The sequence below is a fragment of the Oryx dammah genome, unplaced genomic scaffold, assembly GCF_014754425.2.
Source record: "Oryx dammah isolate SB20612 unplaced genomic scaffold, SCBI_Odam_1.1 HiC_scaffold_25, whole genome shotgun sequence".
In the NCBI taxonomy this organism is placed as follows: Eukaryota; Metazoa; Chordata; class Mammalia; order Artiodactyla; family Bovidae; genus Oryx; species Oryx dammah.
In genome coordinates, this window is record NW_024070209.1 from 64,119,891 (window position 1) to 64,130,955 (window position 11,065).

An 11,065-nucleotide genomic window follows, 5' to 3' on the forward strand; every position below is an offset into this window, starting at 1 on the left:
ACACCCTCACCACCCAGCAGTGATGATGCATGGAGGACCGCCCCACCCTGGAATGCCAATGTCAGCATCAAGCCCCACGGTTCTTAACACAGGAGACCCAGCAATGAGTGGACAAGTCATGGACATTCATGCTCAGTAGCTTAAGGGAATATGCATTGTCTGCAGTGGTGACTGATTTCAAATCATGTTTTTTTCTGCAATGACTGTGGAGTTCCATTCTTGGCATCTACTTTGGACCAAGGAGCATCCCTAATTCTTCATAGGGACTCTTAAAAAAAGCAGGAAATACCAACCGAAGTCAATCTGGGGGACATGCTAAATAACTATATAAGACATTAAGAGAACAAAGAGTGAACTATTGTAAATGCTATTATACTGTTATCCATATTACGTTGTTTCTTATAGATTTTTTAAAAAAAATGTGAAATTTTTCCACACTATGTGTGTTGTTTCCATAGCTCTTCACTTCCTCCAGAAGCCTCCTTACATTAAAAAGCCTTACAGTTATCCTGCAAGGGACAGGAAGGTCGGACTTGCAGGATTTTTAGAGCATTAAAATAACTATCAGGCAGAAGAATCTTTCTTCTCGCCTAGGATTTCAGCCATGCGCGCTCTCTCTCTTTCTCTCTCTCTTTTTCTCTCTCTCCCTCTCTCTAGCCTGGGGCTTGAATTTGCATGTCTAATTCATTTACTCACCATATTTGAATTGGCCTGAACAGATGTAAATCGGGAAGGATGGGAAAAACTGCAGTCATCAACAATGATTAATCAGCTGTTGCAGGCAGTGTCTTAAGGAGACTGGTAGGAGGAGGCATGGAAACCAAAAGGCCGTGTGTTTAGAAGCCTAATTGTCACATCAAGCATCATTGTCCCCATGCAACAACCACCACCTTATACATCACTTCCTGTTTCATGCAGCTCAAAAACATAGACTGAAGATTTATTTTTAATATGTTGACTTTATTTCTGAGCAAAGCATCGGTCATGTGTGTATTTTTCCATAGTCCCACCTTGGAGCATTTATGTAGACATTGTAAATAAATTTTGTGCAAAAAGGACTGGAAAAATGAACTGTATTATTGCAATTTTTTTTTTTTTGTAAAAGTAGCAGTTTGGTATGAGTTGGCATGCATACAAGATTTACTAAGTGGGATAAGCTAATTACACTTTTTGTTGTGGATAAACAAATGCTTGTTGATAGCCTTTTTCTATCAAGAAACCGAGGAGCTAATTATTAATAACAATCATTGCACACTGAGTCTTAGCGTTTCTGACGGAAACAGTTTGGATTGTATAATAACGCCAAGCCCAGTTGTAGTCGTTTGAGTGCAGTAATGAAATCTGAATCTAAAATAAAAACAAGATTATTTTTGTCATGCTGACTCCACTGCTTGAAAAATTTGTTTACTGCCCCCCAAATTTTTCATGATGAATGCAGTAAATATAAAAATTAATTTTAGCTCCCTCAGATACATATGCATTTGAAAATTTGAACCACAAAGTAAATTATTTAATAATAGTCACTGATTTCTTTAAGCTGACTTAATGAACTCCTAATATCAGCAAATTTAAGGCCTAAGGGCACTAAACTAACTGTAGACTCAGATTACAGCCAACAGAATTACTCATCTAATATCAGTGAAATTATTCTTGCACACGATGGGAAACCTAAAGGACTGAGTTACGTCTTTCACTAAGGATGTTACCTAGGATGAGCAGTATATGTTTATTAGGAAATTAACTATATGGATGAAGAGACCAGACTTCAAAATCTAATTTTTATAAATATGCTCTATGTTCTCATTGGATCAAACTGGTTATTAACTAATTTTCCAGAACAGCTGTACAGAATTTCGGCATGGCAGCCAGCTAAATGGTACAAAATAACATGTTTAAGCTGGAATAGCTTATAATTTTATTGAAATAAAATTGCGGCTATAAAAAGTGCTTCCCAAAGCTAAGGAAAATATACAAATATTTTAATTAAGGCAAATTCGTTTTTAAAAAATCAGGCTTTTAGTAGTGATTGCTTTGTAAACAAAGGATGGATCGAAGGAGAGTGCCTTAAACTCAAGCCCGACATTCAGGCCCGTGTCACCCTATAAACCCGCCCTGAACAATTCTATTTTCTATTTGAAAAGGGAAACCAGCTGTGGGTTGGGTTTACTAGGTGGCGTGTGATTGACTGACTCACCTGCTGGAGCGGCCGTGCACTCTCTCACCTTTTGTTTATGGGGCCTGGTTCCTAAACACGTGGATCCGGAGAAAGAGAGCGAGGCTCGACCTTCTGCAGCCTCGCACGCAGCGCCCTCCGCCCCACCCCGCCCCCACCCCATCTAGGGGATTGTTTCAGTTTCCCATTCGGACCCAGTGGCAGTTCTTCGTCTACATAAATAGTCCATATTCGTGAAATAATTCTCTCTTGATAGGTGGTTACTAGCCGTTAACAACCATTTATTTACTTTAAAAATTAATAATAAACTTTATAAACTAACCAACCATTTGCCCCTCCTCTCCAGTACATGCCTGGGTGAGTTGGTTATTTTCAGTCTTTATTCTAGAGGAAGCTCTTGCCGGGTGGGGGAGGGAAAGAAAGGGGAGGGGAGGAAGGAGAGGTGGGGCGGTGGGGGCAGGCCCTGGGAGAAGGAGAGGGGTCCAAGTGAAGAAGAATTAGGGAATATGGAGGCTATGAAGACTCAAGATCATTAGTGTTCAGTGAATTAGAAAAAAATAAAACAAACTGTGTTCTTTCCCTGCGTTTCCCCCTCTGCGTGCCTGTTTTGTGAGAACCTTGCTCTCTGGCGGGTCCTTTTTCCCCATGCCTGGACACCCCCACCTCCCCCTTAATGCTATTTTAGCTTTTCCTCTTGTAAATTTCAGAGCCAGCTCGGAGGTTATTGAGGACACTTAACCGAAAGAGGGAAATAATAGAGGTGCTGAGAGCGTTTTTGATGTTTCTTAAAAGGCAAAAACAAAACGCCCTCTTCTAAACAAGGGCACGCAATTGTACCTGCTTTTTATTTTTATTTGGGGAGGGGGCGCGCCGGTTGAATGAGACTACTTTTAAATATGAGTTAAATATTTTTCCGAAAAAATTAAAATTCTCCTATCATATTTAATCAGCTGTAATTATAACACATTCGAAATGAATAATATGCCTTGACAGTATTTTTATTGTTATTGTTCATTGCATGATGTTCGACTGCTTTAGAAGCACAGGAAAGAGAAGTAAACGCGCTACAAATGGGGAATTACCCTCGTTTAGCATTAAAATTCATTTAGATAAAATTGCCACAAACATTTAAATGGGAAGATTAGTTCCCCCTCACGCCTTATTGCACTCGCTCAATGGTTCCGTTAAGAACATTTTACACGTTGGAAATTCCGTCTTCTCAGACGGCTTGCTGTTTCCTAGTTACCCACATTCAAAGCAAAGGCAGCAGCAAAGGCAGCCGCAGCAGCAGCAGCAGGGGAAAAAAAAAGTTTTGGCAACTGGTCTGCAATTCATCCGCTTCTGGCCCCAGCCTCGCCTCCGCCCACAGCAATCCGCCCCCCACCCATCACCTTTCCTCACCCCCACATTAGGTAACTGGCAGAGTCCTGTGGAGGAAACAGCCTCTGAGTTGTACAGTATGTATATAATGTTAAATACAAAGAAATATAAAAAAGCCAGGCTCCCCTATCCTGCTTCGGCTCTGAATGGAGGGGTTAGCCTAAAAGTGCTGAGTTTCTCACATCCTCTGCTCTGAGCCCACAAGGCACGTTTTTTGGCTTTCTTTTCTGCCAGGACATTTCCAGGAAATTCACCACTGCTTCTTGCCCATATTAGACATGTGTGAAAGAATGACCTTTGAAAAGCCCGTGCAACGTCTAGTTTCTCCCTCTCCTTTCTCTTGTCTCTTTCCTTCTCCCTTTGCCTCTCTCTCCCTCACTCCCCCTTTCTCTCCCTCCTTCCCTGTTCCCTCTTTCTGCCCCTCCCTTCGCAGGGCCGCAGGAAAAGGAGAACGTCGGCTTCGACTGCCATCTTTTGGGGATTTGGAAAAACGACTCGGTAGGAATCCGAGGGAGGCGGGGGGCCGCGGGGGGTGGGGGGGAACCCCCTTATTATCCTGTGTCGGAACTGGCTCCCTTAATCTGATGCTTAAATATTTGATGTGGAAAAATTACCCATAAAATTAGTTACTAACAATTTCAAATTGAAATCACTTATCGAATTATAAACGCATTAAAGCTGTATGGATGGTATTAGGAGTTCCTCGGGAGGCAGCGGGTGTCTCCTTCCAATGCGCCCGGCCGGCGAGCTTCGCTCCGGGGAGAAGCACCCCCGCGGAGCCTGGGGACGGGGTGGGGAGGGTGGCGCTCGGGGCGCCGGGGTCCCCGCAGTGGGAGGTGAAGTTCGGCGGCCGGAGGCTCTGTCTCGCTCGCCTCCAGGGGGCTGGGAGGAGGGAGAGGAAGGAGCGGCGGTGGGAGGCTCCGACCCTGGGGCCCAGACGCCTACCAAGAAACTTTGTAGTGAAGTCGAAAGGTTCTGAAAAGAAAAAACACCATCGCCACGCGACCCCTCCCGCCCGCGTCTCCCACGCAGCGCGCAGACTTTGCGCTCAGGCTACATTGCCGAGTGCAGCGCCCCCCGAGTCTGCTGCCGGGCAGGAGGGAGATGCCTGTGGCCTGGGGCTGGGGCTGGGCCGGCCTCCGCGCGCCGAGAGATCCTTCGGGCCGCGGCGGCAGTTGAGGGATCCGGGCCGGAACGCGGCTGCCGCTGAGTCCTAACCCTGAGTCCTGGCCCCAGGCAGGTGCAGGGCGGACAGGTCTCTGCGTAGAGCCCAGAGCACCCGGGGGCGGGGTGGGGGTAGGGGGCGTGTGGGAGAAAGGGGGCGGTTCCGGCACCTCCACTAGCCTCCTATCCCCTCCCCAACCCAACTGAAAAGTCAAGTCTAAGGGGGCTGCAGACTTCGTCTCTGGAGACGAGGCGACCCCGTGTCAGCGCAGAAGGTTGTGGAGAGGCACCTCCTGGGGGACTCCGGGCCCCGTTCCCTCCGAACAGCTCGACTCAGTGGGCTAGAGGCTTCTTGGTGGACTCGGGTCCTGCCGCGACTCTGGGAGCGGGACTGCGAGAGCTTGGGGCCTGGGGGCATTTGGGACCCGGGCAGCACCCGCCAGGCGCAGTGGGGGGAAGCCGTGGGCAGCACTCAATGCGTTAGGTAGGAGCTCATCCGGATCACTTCAAAACCTCTGCAGACTTTCCCCAGCCTTTCGGATCCCAGCAGGCCCTCGGCTGTATAGACAGTAAAAGCCTGACGATGCGGAGCTCCCTGGTGGGCGCTTGGACGCCGGGTGGAGTGGCGTGGAACTGGGTCGGGGGGTGCCTTGTGTGGCCTGCCATGTCACCCCGTTTCACTCCCCTCTCCCTGACCACCCCTCACCCACTTGACTGTGGGGCATTCCGTGGCACTTAGGTAGCCAGGTGCAGAGTCTACACGAGGTTGGGAATCCCAAGGCCCAGGACAGGGCGGTGAAGAAGAGAGTGTGGGAAATCGCCCCTTGAGGGAGTCGCTGATGGCGGGGAGGAGCGGGGGGAGGGGTTGGGGAGACTATCTCTTTTTGGCCCAATCTGCCTGACAACGAGTCCGTCGCATTCTCTCCCAAGGCAGAGCTGTAAAGGAAAAACAAACAACATATTGAGCAATCAGTTCGCCAACATTGGAGGTTTTAAGAGCCTTTGCCGTAAAAACTGGTGTCCCGGGGGTCTCGATGGGGAGATGGGCATTTTAGGGTTTCAGTTCTGGCGGGCCGAGCCCTGGGGTCGCTTCTCCACGCCCTGCCTTGTAACCTGCCGGGCGCGCTCAGCCCACCGCCGGGAAACCTAGGCGCTGAAGCCCTGGAGAAAAGGGATTTAGTTTTAAGCCAGTCTCCCATCGATCGGGTCGGTAATTCCTACCCCTGCCCACTCGCAGACAAACTCACCTCTACCCTAAAGCATTAAGTTCATTACGCGAGCAATGATCTTAATCTCCAGGCGGAAAACGAGTCCCAGGACCTCGCCGACTGGGGAAGCAGTGAATAAAGTCACTTGCTTGCGCACCCGCGCAGCCGGCTCCTCAGGGCGGGGGCCACGAGTGGCAGGGCAGGCAGCGCCCGGGTTGCGCGTTCCACGCTTGGGCGTTTCCCGCAGGGGTCAGGGAACCCCGTGTCTGCTTTCTTAAGGATAGCGACCTTTTCGAAGGGTGGGGTTGCTCTCGCTCGCTTTCTTCCTCCTCCTTTCAGTTTTCTTCTTGGGGAGCGCCCCCCACCCCGCACTTCTGCTCTCTCTTCCTCCTCCTTCCCCCGCAAAGTGGCGAATTCCCCTTCCCTTCCTAGTGTCCCGAGGCTTGCAGGTCCAGCACGCAGTCCGGGTAACCCATCACTTTTTCGCACCCGCCTACTTCAGCCACCAGCCCAGGACACGCGAGGATGGGGATCGTTCAACGAAGCCCTATTGAAGCCACTTGCTGAGGGCACCCTGGGGCTTTAAACAACCGGATTCCTCGATCTAGGGGAGATCCCTGCGCCCATTGATAATTCCATCTCAAAGAAAGCCAGCGAAGCGGCAAACACCCCTAGTAGCCGCCTGCTCCCTATTCCCACCCCCCCAATACCACCCCCACCCCCCGCCTTGGCATTGAGCAGCGTCTGGCACCGCAGGGAGATGGAGGCGAGCCACGCGCCCCCGTCCTTACTGGCAGACCCACGAGGCGCCAGCTTTTTCTGCAGACTCAGTTTCCATCGGACAATCGTGCAAGCGGGGAAAACACAACGCAAAGGCTGTGTGAACCCCGTTTCCCTCACCACCACCATCCCCATCTGATTTTCAAGACGTGCGTTTTCAGGTAGTCCTAAACCGTGAACAGCGAGCTTTGTGTCTTATCTAGTGGGGGTGGGGATGGAAGAGGAGGAGACTCCCACCTCCCGCTGCAGTCTTTAATGTCTGAAATAACGAAATGCCTGTGTGGCAGCTGCTGCTTGAGCCAAAACTAACTCTTTGGAAGACGGAAAAGAGTGAAAGGCAAAGAAAGACTGTTCATTTTTTTTCCTTTGGTGCCGTTTGGGATGTCATCTGTTTCCTTGGCGACTGTGTTCAGCCCCCGGAGCCCCTGGGCTCCTGGATTGTTAGGGGGGAAAAAGCATGCTATTTCTGCACCGTCATTTATCACTGTCACCGCATAATGATTCCCCTTGCAGCCCCTTATTGATGTTTGTAATTGCATTATCTCATAAAGGAGGATGATCAATGAAACCGAGCCGTGCATTCTGGGGTCAGAGGAAGCCAAAGTACTGTTTGTCCCCTTTAATACAACAAGTACTCATTATCTTTAGGTCTGCATTCAAAAAATGATCTGATCTGGGGCTGACCCTGTCGGACATCCCAACACTTTTTAAAACGCGGTTTGTGTAACCTTTTGCTTAAATGCTAAATCAAGTACCTGTCTCGCATTTCAACGAAATAAGATGCTAAAACTGAAAGGGAGAAGCATTTTTTTCTTTCTCTTTTTTTTCCGGGAGGGGTGCGGGGATACGACCGTCTGAAGATGCACGCAATTTTACACCGCAGTTTTACTGATATAGTATAGCAAAAGCAACCCCCATCAACAAGGGACGCAAGTTATCTAAAGAATGAAAAAATGGGCTAAGGGGGAGAGGTATCTGGGCGAATTTAACAAGGTCGGTACTAAAGAATAAAACCACATCCGGTTTAATTAATAAGAGCTATAAACTGAAATAATTCCCCATGATTCTGCCCTTGCTTCTCCCTTTTACAGAGTCATATCTCTTCGTTTTAGATAAATGACTTTTGTGCCTGTTCGATTCTCACAACAACAATAACTAAATCAGTTGCACTCTCTGTGTCTAAAACCGTCTACAAACTCCAGCAAATAAAAAGAAGTTCATTTGTCTATTAAGGCAAGTATTTAGTTGAGCAGAAATGTCCCAGTAACACTGAATGGAGTTCATGTAATCCCAAGAAAATCAAGTCATCTTGTTGCACTGAAGTAAATGAAAAAATACAAAGGAGGAAAGGTCCAAGTGTAATTTTAAACTAAATGCATTATTGGACTGTCACAGTGAAAACTGTGCTTGTGTAACTGGGATGGAGGGAGTGGACATCAACTTAACTCACATTTAGCTGAAAGGTTTTAGAAAGGAAACAAGTATTCCAGGTTTGGTTATCATTTTAATTTGTGGAAAGAGGAAAAATGGAGACTGTTAATTAATCATCTCAAACATTAGGATAAGGGAATCCTTCAAAGACAAAATTAAGCAGAGCTTATTTTAAACATTGCAAGACTTTATTACCAAAAAGAAAAGTTTCCAATCCTCTGAAGATGACTTCTTCTATGTTAATAAGACTACCAAAAAAAAGATGAAGACCAGTTGTTTATTTTTAAAGTTCTAGAAATAATTTCTTAACAATATACATCAATTTTAAATAAAAAGATCCAGATGAAAAGCCTTCACCATGAAAGAAAGTGAGGACTAGTTAAATAAAATAGTGTGTCCTGGTAATTTGACACCTTGACATAAAACCTTAAATCGAATGATAGCAAAACAAAGGTCAAAAATACTCCCCTTGGAAAAATAACTTAAATAATAAAGGTAAAAAAAAGTTTTGATTGTGTTGAACCACCATGTAATATTTCTCTAAAAGGCATATTCTTTGAACAAGTGTTATTTCCCAGGAATTCTGTCAAATCACTTTGAAATAATATATGTTTTGTATTATTTAAATATTCTGGCACTTCTGTTCTTTGAAAATGCTTGAACTGAAATGGATATGCACCCACGCATATATTTACTATAAATGGTGTCTTGTCGTTAACATAAAATATTAGAGGGAGAATAAAACTTTGGGCTTTGTCAGTTGAGATAGCATTTTTTAGCATAATACTCTGATTTTCAAAACACACAGATGAAACCCCTTGATTTTAACCAATCAACACAAGTCTTTCTCTTATTTGGCTGGGGATCTGGCATTCTGTACATTTTCTATTTTTAATATTTAGTGTTATAGCCCACGGTTAAAATAATGAAAAATTAGTCTCGTTTCAGATATTATTTATTTATGGAACGAACATGATTAAAACATAAACACACACACAAACTGCAGCTGCAACAGAGAAAAAAACTTGATTTACGGTTATTAAATCTTTGATCGCCATGTTAATGTTTCTTTTTCTACCTTTCATTTGCATTTTAATCTATCGAATCTTTACAATTTTGCTGCCTCCTATTTCAATGATTGATTACAGATCTGAAATAAGAGAAACCAAGCCTAGCTTTTCTTTTTCCTTTCTTTTATTCGCTTTCTTTTTTTTTTTTTTTCTCCCCCTCCTCTTCCCCCTGGGTAGATTTCTGAAACTTTCAATGCTAATGTAGACAGGACAAATTAATTCTGCTCTTTTAAATGTCAAAGATATAAATAAAAAATGTTTTCTGTCCCAAACGTGAATATTTTCCCAGCCGCTTGTTTTCCAGTCGTAAAAAATCATCCCAGCAAAACGCAATTAACAGTGAAACACACATCCACGGCGGCGTGGATTTTTTTTTTTTAAAGGACGTGTGTTTGTGAGTTAGAGAAAGGTGAGAAGTTCATCGTCCCTTCACCATCAGTAGCCCAGCCGCGGCTTTTTTTTTTTTTTTCTCTTTCACATACAGAGATTCGGTCTCTAGTTCTATCTGTGATCTAAGTCACACAAACAAACAAAAACAAGCCTGGTGGGGGCTTGCGGTACTTAAGTTGATTTCTTGAGACAAGCTGTATAAAGACAAAAGGGGAAGCGAAGCAGGACTGTTTGTTTATTTTTCCCCTGGCTTACCAATGCCCCTTTGCCCCTTTCTACCCCCAGCCCTCCCCACACCCCCTCCCCCGATTCCCCTTGCTCCGCGGATGAGGCGGTCATTTGCTGACCGCTTTGCCCGTAAGCGTCACTTTTCGCGCTGGCATGAAAGTGAGTGTGGCTACGGTTTTGGAAGGCGCCGGCCGGCCGGCCGGAGGGTGGGCGCATCCTCCTGGGGGCTCTGGAAAGCTCTGGCCCGGAACAGATTGCGCCTCGGGCCGGACTAGGGACCCCGGTTCGGGTGGGAGCCGCGCACCTCGCCCTGGCGGAGGAGGCGAGCCCCCTGCGCTGGAGCCCAGGGAGTGTGGGAGTGCATACATCCTCTCCAGCCAGCCGCACGTCTGGGCACCTGAAAGGAGCGCCCGCACCCCCAGCCCACCTCCGCGTCCGCGCTCCTATGCTGAGCCCCTGTGATGGGTTTTAATGCCTGCGGACGCAGAGGAGCCGGCAGAGGAGTGAGGACGGACTGGTCCGGCCGGCCCAGGCTGCTCGAGCTCTTGTCCGCATGTGGTGCGCCGTGCCTGGGTGGAGAGCGAGCCGGGAGAAGTCGGAGGGATGCGACCCCCACCTTGGAAAGCTCTTCGTGGGCAGGCACACTGGCAGGAAGCGGGATGAGGGCCGTGAGAGGGAGAAATGGCCCAAGCAGTCTCTCCAGATGGGCCTTTGGACTCCGTGCGCACCCAAGGGCGTGCCCACGGACAGGTCGCAGAACGTCTGCCCCGGGTCGGTCCCCCGGACTCTGCTTTGCGCCCTTTCTCCTAGAGACCGCTTGGGTGGCTGCTGCGACCGGGGCGATCTTCATTAAAGTCCACTCACCAGGTGGTTAAAATAGAGACACGGGTAGGGGAAAGACATTTGATCCTGGCCGACCCTTTGTCTTGAAGCAGATTAGGTAGCCTAAAAATAAGAGGAAAAACAGAAAGTCTAGACAGGAAAACTTATTGTGTTCACAAAATATAAAAATGAACCCGAGCGGTCTGGTACCTCAAGGGGTGAAGATAGATCCTTGTAGACAAGCGGGAAGACAAGACTGGGAAGATTTAAAGTGAAAGAAACGGCAGATTATTAAGAAAGTAATAGTAAGGTGTCCCATACACTACAGTTTTATTGTTGGGTAGTAACTACCCGATTTATTTATTGCCAGGTCTGTATAATAGAGATAATGACCACAAACTCAAGATAAATTTTTAGGC

At 47.1% G+C, this 11,065-nt stretch overlaps 1 protein-coding gene and 1 long non-coding RNA gene across 5 annotated transcripts in view; one reads left to right on the top strand and one right to left on the bottom strand.

Moving 5' to 3' along the window:
- The window catches only part of MEIS1 (Meis homeobox 1), a 147,818-nt gene extending 146,436 nt beyond the window's left edge, over positions 1-1,382 (top strand). For 3 of the 4 annotated variants that reach the window (XM_040224055.1, XM_040224058.1, XM_040224057.1), the window contains one exon: positions 1-1,382. This exon is cut by the window's left edge and continues 145 nt beyond it. Coding sequence is in view for 3 of the 4 variants with exons in the window: in XM_040224058.1 (XP_040079992.1) it covers positions 1-139 (139 nt within the window). In the remaining variant the exon portion in view is untranslated. The other variant, XM_040224054.1, reaches the window with a different exon arrangement.
- A 1,773-nt stretch (positions 1,383-3,155) lies between these two features.
- On the bottom strand, positions 3,156-6,591 carry LOC120851352. The gene is made up of 2 exons (XR_005718296.1): positions 5,965-6,591; positions 3,156-5,653 (listed from the first exon to the last, which is right to left on the bottom strand). It is a non-coding gene; the product is annotated as an uncharacterized LOC120851352 (long non-coding RNA).
- Between the last annotated feature and the right edge of the window lie 4,474 nt (positions 6,592-11,065).